Raw genomic sequence first — 22,381 nt, forward strand, 5'->3', positions numbered from 1 at the left:
TGAACGTGATATGTGACATCAGGCTGCAGAGGAAGCTGATTGGAGCTGACTTACACACTCTCACAGCAACAGCTAGTGGAATCAGTGGGTCAGATGGTCTTCCCCTCCCCCATCACATAATTGTATGTACACATTTAAGTCATTTTACTCAGACTGCTTTCTGGTATACTACAGGACTTAAAATGACAATTACTTAATGTGTGTATTGATTCCTAAATTCTGTATTAAATACACATAGGTTGAACACTTAAACATGTGGTGCAAAAGCAGCAAAACCTATTTTAGCACAGGGAAACATGCTGTTTTGTTACAAACAGAATTCCCATTTGTTATCTCTCCCAGAACAATGTTGGACTGTTGCTGTCAGCCTCTATGTACTCTAAGTAGGTTCCATCTCGACGGGTTTTCACTTGAAGATTCTAGGCCATCATTTAAAGGGTGTGATGTCATTAAAACAGTGAAGGCGAGATTTCATACTGCAGCTGAGAGACAAACATCTCACTATGACCTTAGTTGTAGTTAACTAAAGCCCTTTCAAACATGCAGTGTAATCTCATCTTTTTATGTTGTTTCAGAAGAGAAAACATCTGCATTTTTCAAGAGTGCAAACTGTGGGTGAACCTCTGATGTGAATAAAGATGGAGAGCTTCTGGGAGAGTGCGCACAGGAAGGAGCGGCCATGTTGATGGTTGCTGTGTAAGTGGAAGAACATAAAATAGCCCAGGACCAAGAAAAGGATGAGATTTACACAATGACAGCCAATCCTCTGGCAGCTGCAGAGATCCAAAAATCTGCACGCTGCTACTAATGTAGACTTGGTGTGATATGAAAGTGTGAGTCAGTGTTACATGTGTGATCTCCTGATTGGAATATTTGGGGTCCTCTCAGAGATGCAGAGGTGACAGTTCAGGCGTGAAAACAGAAAATAAGTCAAGATGGTGAATTTTACTTCAACTATTTCATATCTTCTTCTATTCCTCCTCTATCTTCCTTCCTCTAGGCTTCCTGGCTGGCAGTTCCATCCTCAGCATCCTTCCACTGATGTATTCTCTAATCCTCCTCTGGACATCTCCTCTCTGACATTACCTCCACAACATCTAACATGTGCTGCCCCACTGATGGCCTCATTCTATTAATCTTCGAGAAGAGAGCCTCACCATCTCCAGCCTTGTTCACACCAATCTGCTCCACGTTCTCACTATCTCTTGTTCGCTGCCTCATTAACTTGTACAACACCTTCTCATCTCCCCCCTGAACGTCCTGGTGTCCAAGTTATCATATGTCGTCGTTTCACCTTTGTAACTTAACCTCACCTTCTGATGTATCTCCCTGTTCTCCTGTCTACTCTCCTCTCAGTTTCCTACTTCTTCTCAGTTCTTTCCCTGAATATGCTCCTGAACTACCTAACTCCACCATCAAGTCTTTATTTCTACTTTCCTTTCACACCACGTTCTCTCCTACTTGTCCCCCAATCACCTAAGATGTAGCTATCCAGCCAACAATTCCACCTAGGACCCGTCTTAATTCCTCCATGAGAGCCACAACATCCTGTCTCAGCTGCCACCGTTTCATTCTCTGCTCTGTCTTTGTTCTCTTCATCTTTCTGCCTTCCAGAGTCATCCTCCACCTGATCCACCTGTTTCCACCTGATCTCCTGAACATACAGTATATCCAGCTTCCTCTGCATCAAGTCAACCATCTGTCTTGCTTTGAGTCTTGACTCTGGGTTCTGGACTCCTGTCTTTCCTCTCATCTCTCGGTCTACAGACACCTTCCTCCTCTCCCTCTTCAACCTTTAAAGCAACAAGTGTAGAACAACCTGAGTGCTTTTACAAATGCTTAAATGGTCAAACTGAAACCTCCTGGGGTAAAATCAAATGTCACTTTAATCTTCACAGCTCTGCAAAAAGTAGATTTACTTTATTTCTCTTTCTCTCTTCAAAAGGACACCATTTCTAAAGAGCCAGGGCACAAACCAAGGAGCGGTGATTAAAAGGACACAGCGAACACCAGTGACAAAGAAGGAAAACAGTTTGCAAGACAGCTAGAAAGCTAGTTTGTTAAGACAAAAAACTACAAAGAAAAAATAAAGGAAAATGATTAGCAAGCAGTTTGATAAAATTTTTAGAAAAAGGCTGAATCAGCATCATATCCTTGATTTGGCCTTCAGCTGTCTGGTTGGTCCCTCTCTGAGCCACAGTCCTTTAGCCTTTAGCCAAATGTAGGTCAGGAATGTCCTGGTCCACAGGGGGAGTTAGTGCAGGAGTGATGAAACACAAGATCTGAGAATATCCAGCAGCCTGCTGGGACACATTTGTGAGTGGCCACGAAGGACAGGCTCACACCTAGTGGACCCTCATCATAGGAATTGGAGAGCTGGGATATTGTTTTGTTTCTCTAGACAAAGTTTTAACTTTAATGTAGTTTAATGTAGTCTGGCTGTTCATGCATTTACAGTCTAAACTCACCATAGTCACTCTCATAGAAGATGATGAACTTTTGCCAGTGCAGCTCTGACACCAGAGTCAGCAAGACGTCGTTGATTCGCACAGGTGGACGTGCAGCCAGAGTGTAGCTCTCTCCGTCGGGGCTGGGGTTGAGCTGGCAGGCGGTGCGGGGGGTCCCGTCCCCGTTCCTCTGGATGAAGAGATGAGGGATGTGCATTGCATCCGTCAGCGACTGCAGCGCACTTGCAGCAGCGCAGCCGGTGGATGTGACCAAAGCCAGAATCCCCTGATTCATCAACTCGCAGGCTGAAAGAGGAGATATAAGGAATAGTTGCTGGCTTAATATTTCATGCATTTAAAAAAAAATAATTTAAAAGCTAGTTACACAGGCTTTGACTTTTACGCACGCCTTTCATAAATCTGTAAAGCAATGTGGATTAAAGGCACAGACACGTGTAAAGGCACAGACATGCTTTTTACATGTTATGTGGGTTTTAAATCCTCTTGGGACATGTTAACATGTCTTCTGGGATAAAATAACAGATATTTTTTAAAGATAAAGTTGAGACGGTGGTTTTGTTGTCTCTGGTCGTAGACTTGACTAAACCTATATTTCCCACAGTCATGCACACACAAAAGAGCTCTTATTTTAAAGTTATGTAGATTTCTGTCTTCCCCCTGCTTTTGACTGCCATCATTTTGCACTCATAAACATGGAATTGTTCAATTTTCCTCTAGATTATGTGAAACAGGAAGATCTGGGCTTGTTGTATACCATGTAAAAGTTTAATTTCTGTGTTTGACACAGGACAGGATACAGCTAATGTTCCAATTAAAATTCATGTCAGTGTTTCTGGCTCCACGGGGCTTTTTCAATTTGTAACTTAATTTACTTCGGATAAAAAACATATCAGCCATGGGTTAATATCCAACTAATGCTACCCTAGCATTTACATAAACAGAAAAGCTTTTTTTTAAAAAAACAAACAAAAAAACTGTGATGTACATTTTGTAATACTTCTTTCTAAATTTGCAGTAAAACAGTAATAAATGTGTGAGAACAAGAAATGCTGAAATTTCACAGCAGCAGCTGTTATACGTTAAAGGTTTTGCTTTTCAAGGGTGAAACAATAATCACAAAGCATTAATGTGGCAATGTTATATGCAAACGGAGCACTCAATGAAGCGCCCTGTGAACACGTTAAGTACAGTACTTATTGGTAAAATCCATCATTATGTCAGAGAAGGTGTGACGGAGGAGATTAATAAACAGTGGCTTCAGAAAAGAGTCATTAAGTGCAGGCAAAAGGTCTGAAAGGAAGCTAAAAGGGATGAATAGAGGAGGAATGGAAGAAGTATAATAAGTAGGTTGTTGAATGGAATTGGTTTGTGTGTGACTGTACAGCAGAGGGGAAACTATTAATGTGAGAAATGACGGTTTCATCTGCTGACTTAGCGCGGGACTGCATTAAGGCAGTGTAAATCAGAGAGCAGGGGGCACTAAATAATGGTGGTGGTGGTGGGGGGTGTGCCAACAGAGGCTTCTTGTGGAACACAGAGGAGTGCAGAGAAGGAACTTCTTGATAGTTTATCTGTAGCTCTCTTTTTTTCTGGCCTTTTGGGAGAGCAGAACATTGACTGTTCTTTTCAAAGTATGAAGGATGTTTCTGTTTCTGTGTGGGAGCAGATCCAGAGTCTCCCTGTATGTGTGAGCCCACATGTTCATCGGGCCGGTCCTCAAATATTGAAGGCAGCACGAAAGGCTGATGGAAGTTGTGGTCTGGGATAAAAATCTGGAGGAGAGCTCGGCAGCAGGAGGCATCCGTCAACATGTGGAAATTGTGGGGCCATTTGTAACCAGTGTAAAAAACTGGAACATAGCAGCAAAGTGGGCAGAGAGACATCAGAAACTGTAAAGCTCCCCACCTCTGGAAAACACAAAGTTTTGGAACTCTGAACTTTAGGAGGACACGAAACATTTAAGAATGGGAATGACCACACTAAGAATGACCACATTCGCTGTGTGGTCATTCTAAGCTGATAACAAATCTTCTTTTGAACTGGTTCATTTTCTCAAGTTTATTAATCAAGTTAACTTAAAAAAAACATTAACAGAAACCATCAAGGTCCACATGGAAAGGTTCAGGACCTGGACTGGAGCATTTCTTGCTCTTATCTAAAGTCCACCTTCACCCGTGTTTGGCTGAATGCACCTTCGGCCATTTTTGCTGGATAATGGGCACTTTGGTCCCATTATACTGTAGACATCCAACAGACACCAGGCAGCAGTGCTTCACAGTCATTGGCAATGATGATAATGGTGGAATAATGACACTTAAATGTTCTCCCCATAGTGGACAGAGACAATCACTCATTTGCTACTTCCTAGAATCGGATGACATCACATTGCAGTCGTCTCACGAGCACGGCGTAAAGCAAAAGAGGAGTCAGCATACCAAAGGGATCATACTCTTCCATAAATACTAAAACAACAACACATGTGTGACACGTGCATAACTATTTTAAACTACTACAATATCAGGATAAACAAAGCTTTTCTGTGTAGGAACTGCAACATTCAGCTGCTGTCCAACATAAAGACACCCCCAACCTGCAGCACCGACAGCAAAGGCTCACCAACATCAAGACCACATCTCCACAGCTGACACTGAGCCCACCTGAGCAGAGGTGAAAGGCATCATATCAGTTAGGCCACCTTCAGGAACGACGTGACAGCTGATGGAATGGCTGTTGTGGTGAGTGTAGGCTGTTTGTGTGAGTTCACACCCTAAATAAGGTTGTCTCATTAGTTAACAGTGACTTAGCCCACGGTTCTGACCGGGGAAGGAGAATAAATGCTGCAGCATAGTCAGAGTCTATTTATGGGGCTGGTCAGTGTGGAGGAGCCGTCAAAGATGCTGAGATCCAGACAGGATCCCTTCGTTTTTCTAAAACCTTGCTCAGTGTTTCTGGCAGCTGTGAACGTTGTAACGACCCTTCACCCTTGAAGAAACGGTGACGTGGGAGCCATCAGCATCATTCTGGGCCAAAGCTTCACTGGAAACTTAAGTGAGGATGCTAGGATGCACTTAAATGAATAATATGTGTAGCCCTCTCTGTTTCATCCATCTGCTCCCGCTCTTACAACTCTCTCGGTCATTTTATCTTGTTTCTCCGAGAATCTATACAACAACAAACCCGCATCATTATACTTATAGCAAACTCTCTGAATGTGTGAGCCAGCAAAAGCCTTTCATCTGACTAAAGCACATCCTGTTTGTGTGGTTTTAGGCTTTTTTATTTGCTCCAGAAGCTTCAATCCATCATAAAAGAGTTCATCGGACACAGAAATGGTTTTCGTATTGAACACTGATAACAATGAAACCCTGTTTGCTCTGCATTTGGGCCCATTTACTCTGGTCCTCATTAAACACACACTCAAAGAAAAAATATGCTTTAGCTCTGGGGATGTTTTATGATGTTGCTCCAGGTTGTATAGTGACAAAATACACTTAAATGTGCAGCTTTTCCCCCTCATTGTGAACAGATAAAAACATCAGTATGTTGGTGAGGATCATCTGAACATAAGCAGTGGATTTATAGCCTTCAACTAACCCAAATATAATTCCCAGATAATATTTAGCGTTTTTTTGTTTTCTTATCAATGTTTATATTTGGGGAACTTTTCCCTGTGTTTTAATCTACACATGTATGTGCAACTTTGCTTTTGTTAGTCTGTTAAGCTAATCACTGCTGTATTAGGAACAAATAACTGAGAAGTTGCTGATGTTGGTGTGTAAGGGGAAGCTTTCACACATGAATCGTTGCCCTTTTCCCACAGTAACATGACAGTAAGTGATGAGAGTATATATTAAATACATGACAACACCATCAGCATCTGCTATGTGTTCCTGGTTGATTGTGTCCAGATAAAACTGAAAGAGGAGTGAAGCTTTTAATCAGTCTCTCTGTAAACTTTTAAAACATTCAAACTGTACTTTAGAACATGTAAATAATTCAGCTTCAAGAGCGGTTTTTACTCTGAAATAAAACCTGTTAAATGTCACATAAAAACTCAAAAGACTTCAGAGGAGTGATTCATGACATTGAGCCAACGTTCTTTCTTTGAGAGGAAGAACCAACTTTTCTCGAGTGATCTGCTGCGCTTCCTTCTGGAGAGTTCACTGTCAACGTGAAAAACAAATGAGCTCATTATCCTGGAAGGCTGGAACACGGGAGCAGCATGCGTGATGAGCCAAGCCTCGACGTGCCAAGCTGAAAATGTCAACATACTACCTTGAGAGTGCACATTAAACTCAGGCAGTCAGACAGACCCCCATTATCAAGTCCATTAAGAAGCGCCTCCACTCCCCCCACCAAAAGTAGCAGGAACAAATATTCAATTTTGTCTTGAGCATCTACAGTATAAAGTGAGTAAATGTCAGGGTGACTCACAGAAGGCAGGAAACATGTGTGTGTGTGTGTACGGTTGTTAACAAAGTGTATTACACCTGCCTCAAACATTCAGGGGTATCTGTGTGTGTGTGTGTGTGTGTATTATTGTCCGTCTGAAACTGCACATCGTTCAGACATCTGGAGATAAAGTCAACACCTTGAATTCACCTGACAGATTCTATTATCCAAACAGCATTGCTCCTCCCGAGGAGACACAGAGTCCTAAAAAACTTTCTATAGAAGAGTTCAAGGTTTTCCCGGTCGCTTCTACGGTCGCTTCTACGTACGCTGAAGTATCTGAAAGAGGGGAAGGTGCAGCAGAAGCTCACAGCCAGGCTGCTGTGGTGAAACCAGGATTCTTCTGCAGGAGGCCTGGGCCTCAGGGTTTGGCCCAGATCAGATATCCAACACTGACAGCAGTTGTTGGGTTAGGTTGCCCAGCTAACTACTACTCCAGATATGCTGAGGACAAAGGGGTTTTGCACGTGCAACAGTGAAAATACAGTTCATATCGGCCTAATTTCTCCTCTGGTTATTTCCTGAGCAAACATTTAATTTCCTGCTGATCTCCACAACAGAACACAGTGACTACATGTTACCTGTACACTGTACAAAATTATTTCTGTCCGCTCAACTTTTTAACTGTATACACACAGTTGCTCTCATTCATTAGATTCTCCATGGCAACTCCTTGACAACTGTTTCCAGGGTAACAGAGATCAGCAAGTTGTTAGCCATTTGTCTATCTGTGTAATGCCTTTGTGAATGTGGGAGAGGGAAACACCTGTGACAAAACTTCTGTTTTTAATGAAGGTCTGATGGGTTAAATGATGTTGCCTTCAGGGTAAACGGTAAATCAGAGGCTTGACAGTATAAACAAACAAACAAACACACACACACACACACACACACACACACACACAGGGACGGTGTATCATAACACACATACAGAAGCTATGTTCCGTTATAAATTCCAGATATGTAATTTGTCTCCCCATCATCTCTGGGTCACCCCTCTGTCCTCTCACACATGTATTCTGGTACATAATCCATAATTTAGTGCCTTGCCTCCTTTCCCTGCAAAAGAACAACCATCTCAACACCACATGCTTGTCTGATGTTTAAATTAATTTAAAAACACATATTTTTGAAGAATATTAGTTGTTTTAACATGATGTCATTAACAGTAATACACTGCCCATGTGTCATTAAAAAGAAGATTATTGACCTTCTGTTAATCACAACAATATCTTTGTTTTCTGCTACTACAACAGAATAAACTCCAGGATTTATGTACGGCTTCAACTAAATCCCAGATTAGCACCTTCCCAGGTTCAGCTCAGGGGGCAGCAGCTAGTTTGTTGTCCGCAAGTTAACAGGTGGCACAGAAGACACACAGGCACGGCCATCTGCTGTGGAAATGGAGCCTGAATATTATAGGATTATGATCTATTTTATACGGACCCTCACGGATCTGTCTTTCTTCATAATGCATGAAGGGAGTGGGCCAATGAGGCTCCATCACCGAGCTCATTGTATCAGTTCCAAGTGTCAGGAAGGAACGATGAGCTGACAAGAGACCTGCACAGTTGCTCACAGGCCTCTTCGGCCATACAGGTTTCTGCTTATAGTCACAAATCTGCCATTCTTCCCTAATCCCCTCCCCCTACCTTTAAATGTAATCAATGGTGGGCAGAAGGCAGCGACAGCTGATGATCAATACTGTGTTGCAACTATGACAATGCAGCTTTTCACCTGACTGCATCGTTCATACCAGATTATCAAATCAGCATTAAAATCACTATAGTTGTAAAGGTGTCCAGAGCGATGTTGGATAATAATCCATAAAATATTTGGTGGAGAGCTGTGTCTCTTCCTTTGTTTTTTGCACTGTGAGGGGTCAGAACTTCTCCTCCAGTGAGCCAGAACTAGACATGCAGAAGGAAACAAATAATATAATATGATATGATAATATAACAATAAATGAGTGTCCAGATTATTTTGTTGTTTACTTGAATTGTTGAGAACATCTGCTGACAAATTAAAAACTAAAGGTCTTGATGGCAACATTTCAGGCCCCCTTTCATATTTGACGGTTTGATGGGTCAAAGCAGCAAAACTGGAGATGAGAACCTGTTTGCAGCATCGGATTGACTTGTTTTAGATTCAAACAGGTTCTCCTCTCCATCTCCAGATCCTCAAACAAGCAGTTGGAAAAAAATAGCATTTACTAGTAACACATCCTGAGTTGCACCAGGCTCATGTGGGGTGGGAACCCTCCTGGTGATGGACAGATGCATGAGGGAGAAAGAGAACCAGACGTATCCTTGCCATCACAGCGACCACTATGGTATGCACCGCTTCTGCTGGTAATTATAAGTGTGCGTCCCTGGTGAGCGGCTGTTTTAGCTGGTTTGTGACGCAAGTGTTTCACTGCTGAATCACTGCCTCAGTGATCAACACTTTTCATGACCCAGCAGACATCAGCTGCCATCTGCTCGGGGACTCTTCTTGTCTTGTGTCAGTCCCTTAGATCTTTAAACATCTAATGTATCTACACTATGCTGCTGCATGCTCCCTCAACTCTGCTGTCCCTCGTGTGCATGTCTGTCCCTAATTTATCTGCTCTTATGAGTCGATCTTACAGCAGCTTCATGGGTCTGCTGCTGTTTTAATGCTCTCTGCACATGCTGAAGCAGAAAAATCCAAACTCATTAGCTCTACAGACGTACTGGAAGACCAAACTTTCCCTACAACATCTGCTGTCTCTCCAGTAGAGGCTGCACTGCCTGCCAGCCCAGCCTGGTTGTTACACCGTTCAAGATGTAACTCTGGATTAACTCCGGTCTCCGGTCAATCATAATAATTAAATGTATGCAGGCGCAACATTAGAGGTAATCTAGATCCATATAGATGACAATACTGGATATAAATGACCTGCAGGAAGTCACTAGGTGTTCTTTACTAGTCTTACACACATGTACACCATAAAAAGAAAAAAAAGGAGGGGGGGAATAACACTGTTGCCTATAAAGTTGGAGTCATTTTTTCCCCCTCTATTTATTCTGGTTAACAGACATCAGTGATCACCTTTGACCATAAATACAGTTTTAAACACACACCTGTCAAGAGTAAATCACATTGTCATAATCATTTCATGAGACAAGGTAAAAAATATTCTATTCCAACTTTATGGGCAGCAATAAGAACTGAGATTTGGCTGGTGGCAAAATAAAAGATTCACATTCACCATCATAAATATGTTTGATGTCTTATTTGGTCCCCCTAGCCTAACAATGGTAGGCAGCAATGTTTATACAGCAATGTTGCTATATAAAAGTGAAAAAGTGAAGGAAAGTTAGGATGTCTCTGCACCCCCATCCTGAATGAACAAACATTTAGTTTAATATCCTGAAAACTCAGCATTTTCTCATTTATTCGTTGTGTTTTATAGATTCAGTGGAAACAGTCACTTTTTTGCTGAAGCTATTCATTTATGTTCTCTAAATTATTTGTTCTTGATTTATAATTTTTATTTCAAACGGCTGGGACCCTCCGGATGCAAGTTTCTGCTCTCATTCCTCCAGAAAAGAGACAAAAAACATGCTCAATACATCGACTTCATTTGATTCTAGAATCTGTCAGCACTGGTGACAGCAGGGTCAAAAACACAAATGTCATCAACCCTAATATGAAGACTCCATGAAGATGTTCGGTTGTCCTGGTTGATTTTCAGAGCAAGGCCATCTGCAAATTTGGACATTTAGTCTGAATCACGTCTCTAATAAGTGTTGTCTTTCAACTGATAGGAGTATAACTGAACTTGGATGCTCCCCTCAGAACCACGTGCATGCTGCAGCACATAATCGCCACTGATGTGAGTTCAGGACTCCAGATCAATGTTGAACCTGGCCTACAAGCCAGATAAAACATGGTAGCCATGGAAGTACCAGTCAGTGCTAACAAGAGGCTGACGACACACCTGTGTAACACTCTGTCTCCATCTACAACCATTAATAAGGAGGAAAGTTTGTATGGAGCATCTGTGAGATGGCCCAAACGCCCTCGCCTCGCCTCGCCTCGTTAACCCTCCTCTGTAACTCAACGAGCAGTGGAAGGTAAACCTCAATTACTCTGAACTAAAGTTCAATTGTTCATTCTAAACTCTCTCTTCTGAAAAGCAAATTAAGGCTGAACATTCTTTTATGCTGCTGCTGGAACCTTACAACCCTTCTAGGAAATGTGATCTGCCTCTGGAGTCCCCCAAGGTTTCCTTTTTTTGGCCCCTCCATTTAAGAATCATGTCTCTTTCAGTCCACTCACAATCGGATATTTCCTTGAATAGATGCAGTTGTATCTGTAAAGTAATCTCTTTAGCCGTTTTATTCACTGCCACTTCCATTCTCTTGCTATCAGTGAAAAGATCTGGCATTTAATGGAAGGAGACCTTGGCTCTCTTATCCTGTTGAGTCACCTGAGCTTATTTATGAACTGTCAGCAACTATCTGCCTTCCTCCCTGCACCGCTAAGTGTGCCGGCCCCTCCTGCCCCGAGGTGGATCCTTCCAACATCGTCCCAGGAGGGTCATTTAATGGCGCACCCACCAGACACATTACAAAAGTAAAAAAAGAGAAATCAAGATGTAGGGTTGGGGAGAACCTTCTCCAAGATCCATGAGTGAAACTGTATCTACAGCCATTCAGCAGCCTTCTCCTTGCATGCAGATGTGCTGCAAGAAGTGTGAAAAAGAAGAAAATACTGTGACCTGGTTTTTGTTGAGGGGATGGTAAATTGGCTCAACTCAAACCAATCACCTCTGAAAACTGGCTTTCATGCACGTGTACCACACACGTATGTGGCGTGTGAGCCTGCATACAGACACACTCAGGGGGGTGGAGGTGGCCTTTCATCTGACAGCAGGTTTGTGGCTGCTCCAATGGTGGAAAAAAGGAGACTCGGTGACCTGACAAGGACAGACAGCGATGTCACCCTCTCGATTCTTCAAGCATTAAGGGCACTGATGAAAGTGGGCATGTTTGTGGGTCAGAATAAAAGCAGGTGAAGCCTAATGACCCAGGGAATCCCCTAATGGCTACTCATCTCCTGCTGAGCTGCTCCACTTCCTCACCGTCAACAACAACATCCCGTATTTATGTTGGCAGGACCTCGCCACTAAAAACAAGCTGCTACAGTCAGTTAGCTTACATACATCATCCATAGGCTAATTCTCTTTAGCATGTTTGAGTTTTTCACACCCAGGCACAAATCTGTCCCCCACTCCCACTCTGGGTTTCAGGTCATTTACAGGCACTTTTTCCTCCCTGTGCTAAACATGTTGAATCTGGTAATAAAAGGAATAGCAGCTTTTGTTGAACCAACTGAAAACCTATAAAAACAATAAACACAAATGCCCACAGCTCCGCTGCTGCTCTTCCAATGGACATTTGGTTACAATTGCTGTCATTTCCATTATTTGGATTTGAGGTCTTCAGTGCAGAATGAAGGCACGTCTCAGTCCGTTTGGCTACAGTGGAGCCAGATTGTCTGCGCACGGTGCCGCTGGCGTGCCTACACAAGATAACTTTATTCACAGGCTGCGTTTATGGAGTTTCAGCTCGGCACATTCACAAATGAAGAGGAGCACTGGGCTCTGACGCTCATGTCTGCAGCGATGAGGAACTCTTGTTCCTCTTCCTTCTCATATTTGCATTTGGGCCAGAGCGTCAATAGAGACTTATAAACCAAAGACAACAGACTCACTCAGGTGCTTCAGCGTAACCAGCTCATGAGCACACACCCACACGCTCTCAGATCCAGAGACATTTCCTGTGATGCCTGGAGCGTGAAAAATAAAAACATAAAAACTATTTCTACATTAGATGAAGACAGAGGATGAGCTGCTGCGGCACCATAACCTGATGAAAGCTTGTATGTCTGTGAGGCCCCATTTCTTCAGGTTTGCTCTGAAATCTGATTCTGTGGAAACTGAAAAACCAAAACAGCGATGAAAAAGACTGGGATTTGGACTGAGCCTACTACTCACATGGCAGCTTTCATTCAGAATGAAGAACCTTTTAGGAGGCACACGTGTAATTCAGTCTCTCAATATGAGTAATGAAGCATTACAATAACCCAGCCCACGCAAATCTTACAGATCAGCCTTTTACAAAGAAGTCTGTTTTTGAAAACAGTATAATGAAAATAACATTTAAAATTTAATTCAATTACACAATAATGAAAAAGATAGTGACCCTGGTACAGAGCAGCAAATGATCCAGTAGGTTAAAAAAAGAGGCAGCAAATTAAGATGAATGTACTAAAAGGGTTTGAATTTCAAACAGGGCCTTTTAAAATGATCTAAAGTACACCAACTGAACTCTGAATCCGTTTAAGGCCAATTTGTCTATTAACCACCACATGATCGCACAGCCGTGCACATCAGGAGGGGCAGAGGGGCGCTACACCCCCCCGGACCTCATTTATAAACCAGCTACCTGTGCTCAGCTGCTAACTGAGGTGTCAGGTCCACTGATTCCATCCCAACAAGCAGCAACTGAAGTTTCCCTGAGCTTAGTTTTCCCTTCTGTCACAGCTATAGCTGCCTTTGTTAGAGCTCGCAGCTGCAAGTTGTCTTTGCTTAACGTCATTCATCATCTTTTATCCAGTATTTGTTCCTTGTTGTGAAGCGGGTTCTGCTGGAGCTGCTCTGGCAGTCAAAGGCTTATGGTACTTTTGCTCTCGAGGTCCTGCTTGCTGCAGGAGGATTCTGCATCAGATGGTTTAAACACAACAGTGTGAAGCCAATTCCTTCTGAATATCATCCCTTTGATTTAATCTACTTAATTAAAATCCAAACAATTCAGATGGTGATTCTTTTGGAGAGGAAATTGAACTTTTTAAGGCATTATATGGTCGTCTGGTTTAATAATCCAAAATTAACAACACAAGAACCGAAGGAGCATAAGAGGACAGAACAGAATATTAGTAGAACTAAATCATATATATATGAAACAAATAGATCAACATATTCAGCCAAAGTGGACCATTGAACTTCAGTAGTTTTGGGCATTTGGGAGTGATTTTGAAGCATTTTTCATGGCTGCTATGGTTGGGTTTGCTTTATTTTTAATCCGGAGGTTCAGTTTCTCGTTATCTTATCAAGGGGCTCTTTAAACCTCACTTGACTCTCCCTGACAAGTTGTTTAGGAGCAGAGAAAGAAAAGCTCTCCATGTGTAAGGAGAATCCAACACTGTTTTAACCTGTATGGCGGCAAAACTCATTTAACTACTGTCAGGACCTGTTTGCTCTGAAATATTCCAATATGTGATTAAAATTTGGAACTCTTGACCCATCGAACATGCATAGATGCAGGTCCAGAGGGCTAAAAAAGCTACTGAGAAGCCCAGGTGAACGAGTCCAATAACTGATCTAATTCGTCACAGTTATTGATTGATCTGCATGGATTTTTAAAAAGCTTTGAAGCAAATGAAAACAAACTGCTTTAATCCAGGATTGTGTTGATGTATTTGAGCCTCTGGCAGACAGGACTGAAGGCAGCAGAGTAGCAGCACCTGCAGTCTGCTGCCACATCAACTGATTTCACTGTGTGATTCCCCTCTGAGCTGCAGAGACCAGGAAAAAACGTTTTCCTATATTTGTGTGATGCAATTATGACCACAGTTGATTTTTCTCCAGTGTCGCTGTGCCAGAACAAGCTTCACCTGCACTCTTCAGCTCATTCACAGGAACAATTCTGATCCCTCAAATCCTGACCGGCAGCAGAGAAGCTGACATGACTGCTTTATTGAGTGCACATGGAACAAATGTTTCAACATGTTGCCAGTGAGTGTCATCTGTAACACCAGCTACAAGCACACAGAGAGAGGGAGACCACGTGTGTCCAAGTTATGACCCGCAACTAGCAGAAAATAGGTACAAACACAGCCTCAAATATTAGAGCAGCGCAGAAAAGTTGGAGACAAGCAGCATTTGCTGCCTTTAAGGAATCACATCTGGCTTGTAAATTCACTAAACGCTCCTGCCACAAATTTCACAGATTTGCAACATAAAGCTTTAACAGAGGGAAACTGTCTGTGTAAATTCTCAGTCATCCAGGTCATTGTATCCAAGGTAGTTTTCTCTGTCAACTGGACTGGGTTTCTTCTCTTGAAGACGTTTCGCCTTCTATCCAGAAGGCTTCTTCAGTTCTGAAATCGCTGGGGAGAGCTTGAAAATATATAGCCCCTGTGGACCATTAGCATGCTAATGATCTGGGTGGTCACCTGAGAGTCGTTAGCAGGGTCGTTGGTCGGGTCGTTCACCTAGTTTCTGTTGAGGTGTCTCCCCTTTGTCTGCTGGATCACATGGTGATGAGTCACTGGGTCTCCTGGAATGGTGTGAATGTTTGTTTTGTTGTTGGAAGGAGTGGAGGACTGCATTGTATGTGGGTGACAGGAAGTGCCTCAGGCCACCACCTCTGTTTAAGGATGGTTTTTCCAATTTAACATGGATAGCTTCCTTAACCCCCCTTTCAAACCAGCGGTCTTCTCTGGCCAGTATCCTTACTTGGCTGTCCTCGAAGGAGTGCCCACTCTCCTTTAGGTGTAAGTGGACTGCTGAATCTTGACCCGAAGAGGTGGCACGTCTGTGTTGTGCCATTCTTCTGTGGAGAGGTTGTTTGGTTTCCCCAATGTACAGTTCCTTGCATTTCTCCTGGCACTGTACAGCATAAACAACATTACTTTGTTTGGGTCTTGGTGTCTTGTCCTTTGGGTGTACTAACCTCTGTCTGAGAGTGTTGCTGGGTTTGAAATGAACCGGTATGTCGTGTTTCTGGAGGATCCTCCTAAACTTCTCGGAGACTCCAGACAGGTAGCGGATGGAAACACTGCGGCGTTTGTTTCTCTCCTCCTCTCCTTTGCTGAGGTTTTGGTGAAGGCCCAGTCTGGGTAGCCACATGTTTTGAGAGCTGTCTTAATGTGGTCCTGTTCCTTCTTTCTGCCTTGGGATGTGGTGGGTATTTCTCTGGCCCGGTGTTGGAGAGTTCTGATCACTCCCAACTTGTGTTCCAGTGGGTGGTGAGAGTCAAACTGGAGGTACTGGTCGGTATGTGTAGGTTTTCTGTAGACTTCGATGGTGAGACTTCTGTCCTCAGTGATCTTGACTGCGCAGTCCAGAAAGGCCAGACTGTTTCCTTTTACATCTTCCCGGGTGAATTTTACATGCTCGTCTGTTTTGTTGAGGTGATCGGAGAACGCTTCCAATTCTTGTGTTTGAATTTTGACCCAGGTGTCATCCACATACCTGAACCAGTGGCTTGGCGCAGTTCCTGTGAAGGATGTCAGGGCCTGGGATTCCACCTTCTCCATGTATAGGTTGGCAACTATGGGGGATACTGGTGAGCCCATGGCACAGCCATGTTTCTGCCTGTAGAAGCCTTCTCTGTACTGGAAATAGGTGGTGTTCAAACACAGGTCCAGCATGGTGCAGATTTGGGCCGGTGTTAAGGTTGTTCTTTCTGTAAGATTCTTGTCCAATAGAAGGTGCTTGTGGATGGTGTCTATGGCGCTGGCGGTGGGGATGCACGTGAAGAGTGACGTGACATCATAAGATACCATAGTCTCTTCTGGGAGTAGTGTGAGTCCACTGACTTTTTGAGCAAAGTCTTGGGAGTTTTTGATGTGGTGTGGGGTGTTGCCAACCATGGCGACAAGATGGAGGCCAAGTATTTGGAAATGTTGTAGGTTACAGAATTGATGCTGCTTACTATGGGTCTGAGAGGGGTCCCTGGTTTGTGGATCTTGGGCAATCCATAAATGCAAGGGATGGTTTCTCCTGGATATAGACGGTAGTATTGTGGCCTGTCAATGGCTTTATCCTTTTCCAGTTTCTGTAGTAAGTCTTCTGTAGTAAGTCAGAACTACACCTACTGCTCCCCTCTGAAGTAATGGAAGAAATAGCCAAACTCGTTTCCAGGACTCAGTACACCCAACACACCAGGACCAAGGAACGGCAGATCTGAAAATTCACCACCCTACTGGCAAAACACAACCCCAGCGGAACCAACCCCTTCCCCAACCATGACACATCCCTGTCTGACTCACAACGGGAGAAATGGGTAAAAAACCTATCAGACGGGGAGCTCACACAAACCGAGGAGGAAGTGCTGTCCAAAGGTTTGAATTTTTCAGTCACCCCTGAAGAGGTACCGACTGTCGAACTCATCACAGCCACTGAGACTGCCATCAGAAACAACAAACTCCCGGAAGCAGAAGCAGAACAGATTAGACTCAAGGTAACAGCCGCTCTTGCTAGTGCAAAACCTCCCACCTCCAATATCACGAATGAGGAAAAAAGAGCCATTGCATCCTTAGCCAAGGACAAGAACATCACCATCTTACCAGCTGACAAAGGTAGGTGCACGGTCGTACTCAATACCACTGACTATGACACCAAAATACTCAGTCTCCTGACAGATACCACTACATATGAGAAACTCAAGCGAGACCCCACCAGCTCATACAAGAAGAAGGTGGTAGACTTACTACAGAAACTGGAAAAGGATAAAGCCATTGACAGGCCACAATACTACCGTCTATATCCAGGAGAAACCATCCCTTGCATTTATGGATTGCCCAAGATCCACAAACCAGGGACCCCTCTCAGACCCATAGTAAGCAGCATCAATTCTGTAACCTACAACATTTCCAAATACTTGGCCTCCATCTTGTCGCCCATGGTTGGCAACACCCCACACCACATCAAAAACTCCCAAGACTTTGCTCAAAAAGTCAGTGGACTCACACTACTCCCAGAAGAGACTATGGTATCTTATGATGTCACGTCACTCTTCACGTGCATCCCCACCGCCAGCGCCATAGACACCATCCACAAGCACCTTCTATTGGACAAGAATCTTACAGAAAGAACAACCTTAACACCGGCCCAAATCTGCACCATGCTGGACCTGTGTTTGAACACCACCTATTTCCAGTACAGAGAAGGCTTCTACAGGCAGAAACATGGCTGTGCCATGGGCTCACCAGTATCCCCCATAGTTGCCAACCTATACATGGAGAAGGTGGAATCCCAGGCCCTGACATCCTTCACAGGAACTGCGCCAAGCCACTGGTTCAGGTATGTGGATGACACCTGGGTCAAAATTCAAACACAAGAATTGGAAGCGTTCTCCGATCACCTCAACAAAACAGACGAGCATGTAAAATTCACCCGGGAAGATGTAAAAGGAAACAGTCTGGCCTTTCTGGACTGCGCAGTCAAGATCACTGAGGACAGAAGTCTCACCATCGAAGTCTACAGAAAACCTACACATACCGACCAGTACCTCCAGTTTGACTCTCACCACCCACTGGAACACAAGTTGGGAGTGATCAGAACTCTCCAACACCGGGCCAGAGAAATACCCACCACATCCCAAGGCAGAAAGAAGGAACAGGACCACATTAAGACAGCTCTCAAAACATGTGGCTACCCAGACTGGGCCTTCACCAAAACCTCAAGAAAGCGAGACCTCAGCAAAGGAGAGGAGGAGAGAAACAAACGCCGCAGCGTTTCCATCCCCTACCTGTCTGGAGTCTCCGAGAAGTTTAGGAGGATCCTCCAGAAACACGACATACTGGTTCATTTCAAACCCAGCAACACTCTCAGACAGAGGTTAGTACACCCAAAGGACAAGACACCAAGACCCAAACAAAGTAATGTTGTTTATGCTGTACAGTGCCAGGAGAAATGCAAGGAACTGTACATTGGGGAAACCAAACAACCTCTCCACAGAAGAATGGCACAACACAGACGTGCCACCTCTTCGGGTCAAGATTCAGCAGTCCACTTACACCTAAAGGAGAGTGGGCACTCCTTCGAGGACAGCCAAGTAAGGATACTGGCCAGAGAAGACCGCTGGTTTGAAAGGGGGGTTAAGGAAGCTATCCATGTTAAATTGGAAAAATCATCCTTAAACAGAGGTGGTGGCCTGAGGCACTTCCTGTCACCCACATACAATGCAGTCCTCCACTCCTTCCAACAACAAAACAAACATTCACACCATTCCAGGAGACCCAGTGACTCATCACCATGTGATCCAGCAGACAAAGGGGAGACACCTCAACAGAAACTAGGTGAACGACCCGACCAACGACCCTGCTAACGACTCTCAGGTGACCACCCAGATCATTAGCATGCTAATGGTCCACAGGGGCTATATATTTTCAAGCTCTCCCCAGCGATTTCAGAACTGAAGAAGCCTTCTGGATAGAAGGCGAAACGTCTTCAAGAGAAGAAACCCAGTCCAGTTGACAGAGAAAACTACCTTGGAAACAGAGGGAAACCCTTCACATTTACAGGCTTCAGAGGCTAAAACAACATTAGACAGCTTAACCTGCTGCTCCCGACGCGAGGTGCATGTACACGTGCACATGCACGCATGCACGCACAACACACACACACACACACACACACACACACACCCAGGGGCAGCTGCCGCTTCACACAAATGATGCTCGAGTCTGAAGATTAGACCAGACAAGAGACACAACACTTATATGATGTGAATTATTAAAACCTCATTAGAGAGTTCATGTAATTTTTATTATCACTTTTGCATGGAAACATTTTAAAGGTGTGTGTGTGTGTGTGTGTGGTGTTGTGTGTGTGTGTGTTTTAATGAAAATGCAGTTTATACATAAATATGACCTTAACAGTTTGGCTTTGTTGAGGCTGGAGATCTGGAAGCTTTAACTGTGTAACTGGGAGAAACACAGTATCCTCACACAAATTAGACCTTTTTCTGGGTTTGCAGGACAAAAAAGGCTGATATTGACATAGACCACAGGTCTTGTTAACAGTGCCAGAAAAAATCCCAGTTAGGCTTCTGTAATGAGGGGCGCTTCCAAACTGAGAGCAGCGCCAGGCTGAGTCCTGAAAACTTCATCACAGCTATCCAGGCAACCAAAGCAGAGATGGAGGAGGGAAATGTGGACACCTTCTCATCGTTACAAAGCCTGATGGGGCCTCCCATTGAGCTGAACTGAAGCTTTGACCGGTCTGTCACACAAATAATAAGCCCAGGAGGTCACATTTCATCTGGTGGGGACAAAAGACATGAAGCTGCTACAGGCTAAATGCAAATAGATGCTGGATTTGAAAACACCATGAACTCAGGAGGAGCTGCATCCAGAAGATCAGAAGATGAGATGATGCACCCACTGTCTTGACTGTAATGTCTATGGTAATCCAGTTTTTTCAAAAGCAGACCTCCTTGTTTATGTTAAGGTAGACTTCAGATGCACAGGCTTCCCTTTGCCCTTTTTAAGAGTATCATGCCATTTTGGACTGATCTTATGAAACACCAACATTGATGTTTGTATTATTTCACAAAGAAAATGTGAAAAGCTGAAGCTTTAGTGTTTCTTTGAGGAAGGATTTAGAGAGGGTCAGGCATGTCTGGCTGAAATAAAGCCACAGTAGATCTGTGGATAGACCCTAGACCCCAGCAGAGACCAGGGAGAGCTGACAGAAAAATAGAGACCACCAGTATAATTGATTTATAGCTGTGGCTGAAGATTTAACACAAGCCTAAAGCAGTGCTCACAGGGCAGCTGCAGCTCCAGACCAAAGCCAACAACATCTCAGTGGAATTAAACAATGACTCACGTTTAACTCAAATATGTAAAGAATTCAAACATTAATTGAAGATGAGGTCATCATCAATGGCTGCTAAGTTTGTCTTGATTTCTAAACTACAGGCACAATTTAAAATGAGTTGGAACCAACTGCTTACTTTGTAAACAGTTTTTTTAGATTGTCTACATTTTTAAAAAATCATCCATTTTATTTTTATTAAAAATTTCTCTGAGCTTTCTTAAAATTCCTTTAATTGGGTTATAACCACGACTCGAGGACATGTTTTGTACTATCTCATGCAAAACTGTATGCTGGTATGAAAATTCCTTGAATCCTTCAATTGGGGAAAGGTGAGGTTTGTTCTCTCGACCTGTCAGTCTTTTTTGGGCTGAGTCCTCAAAAGTGTGATGATAATTTATCAAGCTGAGACTCAACAACACTGTTTTTCTCTGTTCTAGGGTCAAAGGTGATGCAGAGCTGTGCTGTAGGAGCTTCCTGAAGAAGCTGAACCAGTTGATGGGTGGTTTTTACTCATTTTTGATGTCTTGATTGTGAGAAGATGCAAACATCTGTTACTATATTTAGGTCATCAAACGTAGCGTAATGATCGGTGTGAAGGAAACATCCGACTAGGGGGGATCCAGCTGCAAAGGTCACCCACTAACTGATTGGATACATCAGCAGCTATTAGCAACCACCATTGAGTTTCCCAAGTCAATCATAAGAATGCCACGTTAAAGGACAGGAAGCAATCGTACCGAGCAGGTCATTAAAGGAGCGCTTACAAATACAGCATAATCACTCAGCGGTGAGAGGAGAGAAAAATTATCCATTCTCACATCCTTATCAGCATGTTGCATTCATGCAATAAAAAAGGCTCTGACTTTAGAAGAGAATAAGATGTCTGGAAAGTAAATTGGATAATGGTTGATGCTATTTAAGGGCTTATAAAGGGGCCGTTTGGAGAAGGATTCGTACTCAGAAGACAACTCTTATTGCAAATGAGAATTTTGTGCCATTTTATTTTGGTTCTCTTATCACCGAACGTTTCCGTCAGACTTTGGCCTGAATTATTGAGGCATACTGTCGTCACTGAAACACCCCAGGAATATCGAAGCTAACCTCCAAATCCCTCCACACCTGCATGCACAGCCGTAATTGAATTCCTCTTATGGTACTTTTCAAAGTAATCGGCAAAGAGGCCCTCACCTCCGGCTGCTTTTGTGCTCAACGGAACTGCAATTTCCACTTTGAATGGCAGCAGCATTAAGGTCTGTCATGACTTTAAGGCTCCACATTAGATTAGTGAATATTTAGTCAATGTGTCAATAATAAAAGACATTTCTCCAACACTCAACTTCTGATTTTCAACTAAAATTTCTAGATGATGATGATGATGATGATAACTCATGTTTCAGTGGGGTTGTGGGGTCCCTCAGCACCGAGGAGCCAGACTTTATCACTCTGAGGGAAAAGGCCTTCCACAAACAGGATAACAGTCATTTCAAAAGTCACAGGATGGACTAAATTTACATTAGCATCCATTTCAGTGCAGCCCAGGAAGGGTCAGCAGGTCAAGTGGAGGCACAAGTGAGTAATAAAAGGAAACGCTTATCTAGATCTTTTTAATCTCTGTCACACTTTTCTGAGGTTTCCTCTGAGCTTCCAGAGGTCTCTCTCACTCTCTCTCTCCTTTTCTATTCTCTTTGTGAAAACAAGGAGAAAGAAGATGTGAGTGAGCCAATCTAAGGACAGCAGACAATTAAAGTTTTTTTTTCCTCCGACTATTTTAATCTTCTCTTTCAACTGGTCTTTTTTTCTGGTTGTCAGACACACCAGG

The 22,381-nt window shown here is 43.4% G+C and overlaps 1 protein-coding gene across 2 annotated transcripts in view; it reads right to left on the reverse strand.

Moving 5' to 3' along the window:
• grid1a (glutamate receptor, ionotropic, delta 1a) overlaps positions 1 to 22,381 on the reverse strand; it is a 135,669-nt gene that overhangs the window by 56,212 nt on the left and 57,076 nt on the right. For both annotated transcript variants that reach the window (XM_057047145.1, XM_057047146.1), the window contains exon 3: positions 2,469 to 2,753. In XM_057047145.1, the coding sequence (XP_056903125.1) occupies positions 2,469 to 2,753 (285 nt within the window). The remainder of the gene's footprint in view (positions 1 to 2,468; positions 2,754 to 22,381) is intronic.

This window comes from Takifugu flavidus, chromosome 11, assembly GCF_003711565.1.
Source record: "Takifugu flavidus isolate HTHZ2018 chromosome 11, ASM371156v2, whole genome shotgun sequence".
Taxonomy (NCBI): Eukaryota; Metazoa; Chordata; class Actinopteri; order Tetraodontiformes; family Tetraodontidae; genus Takifugu; species Takifugu flavidus.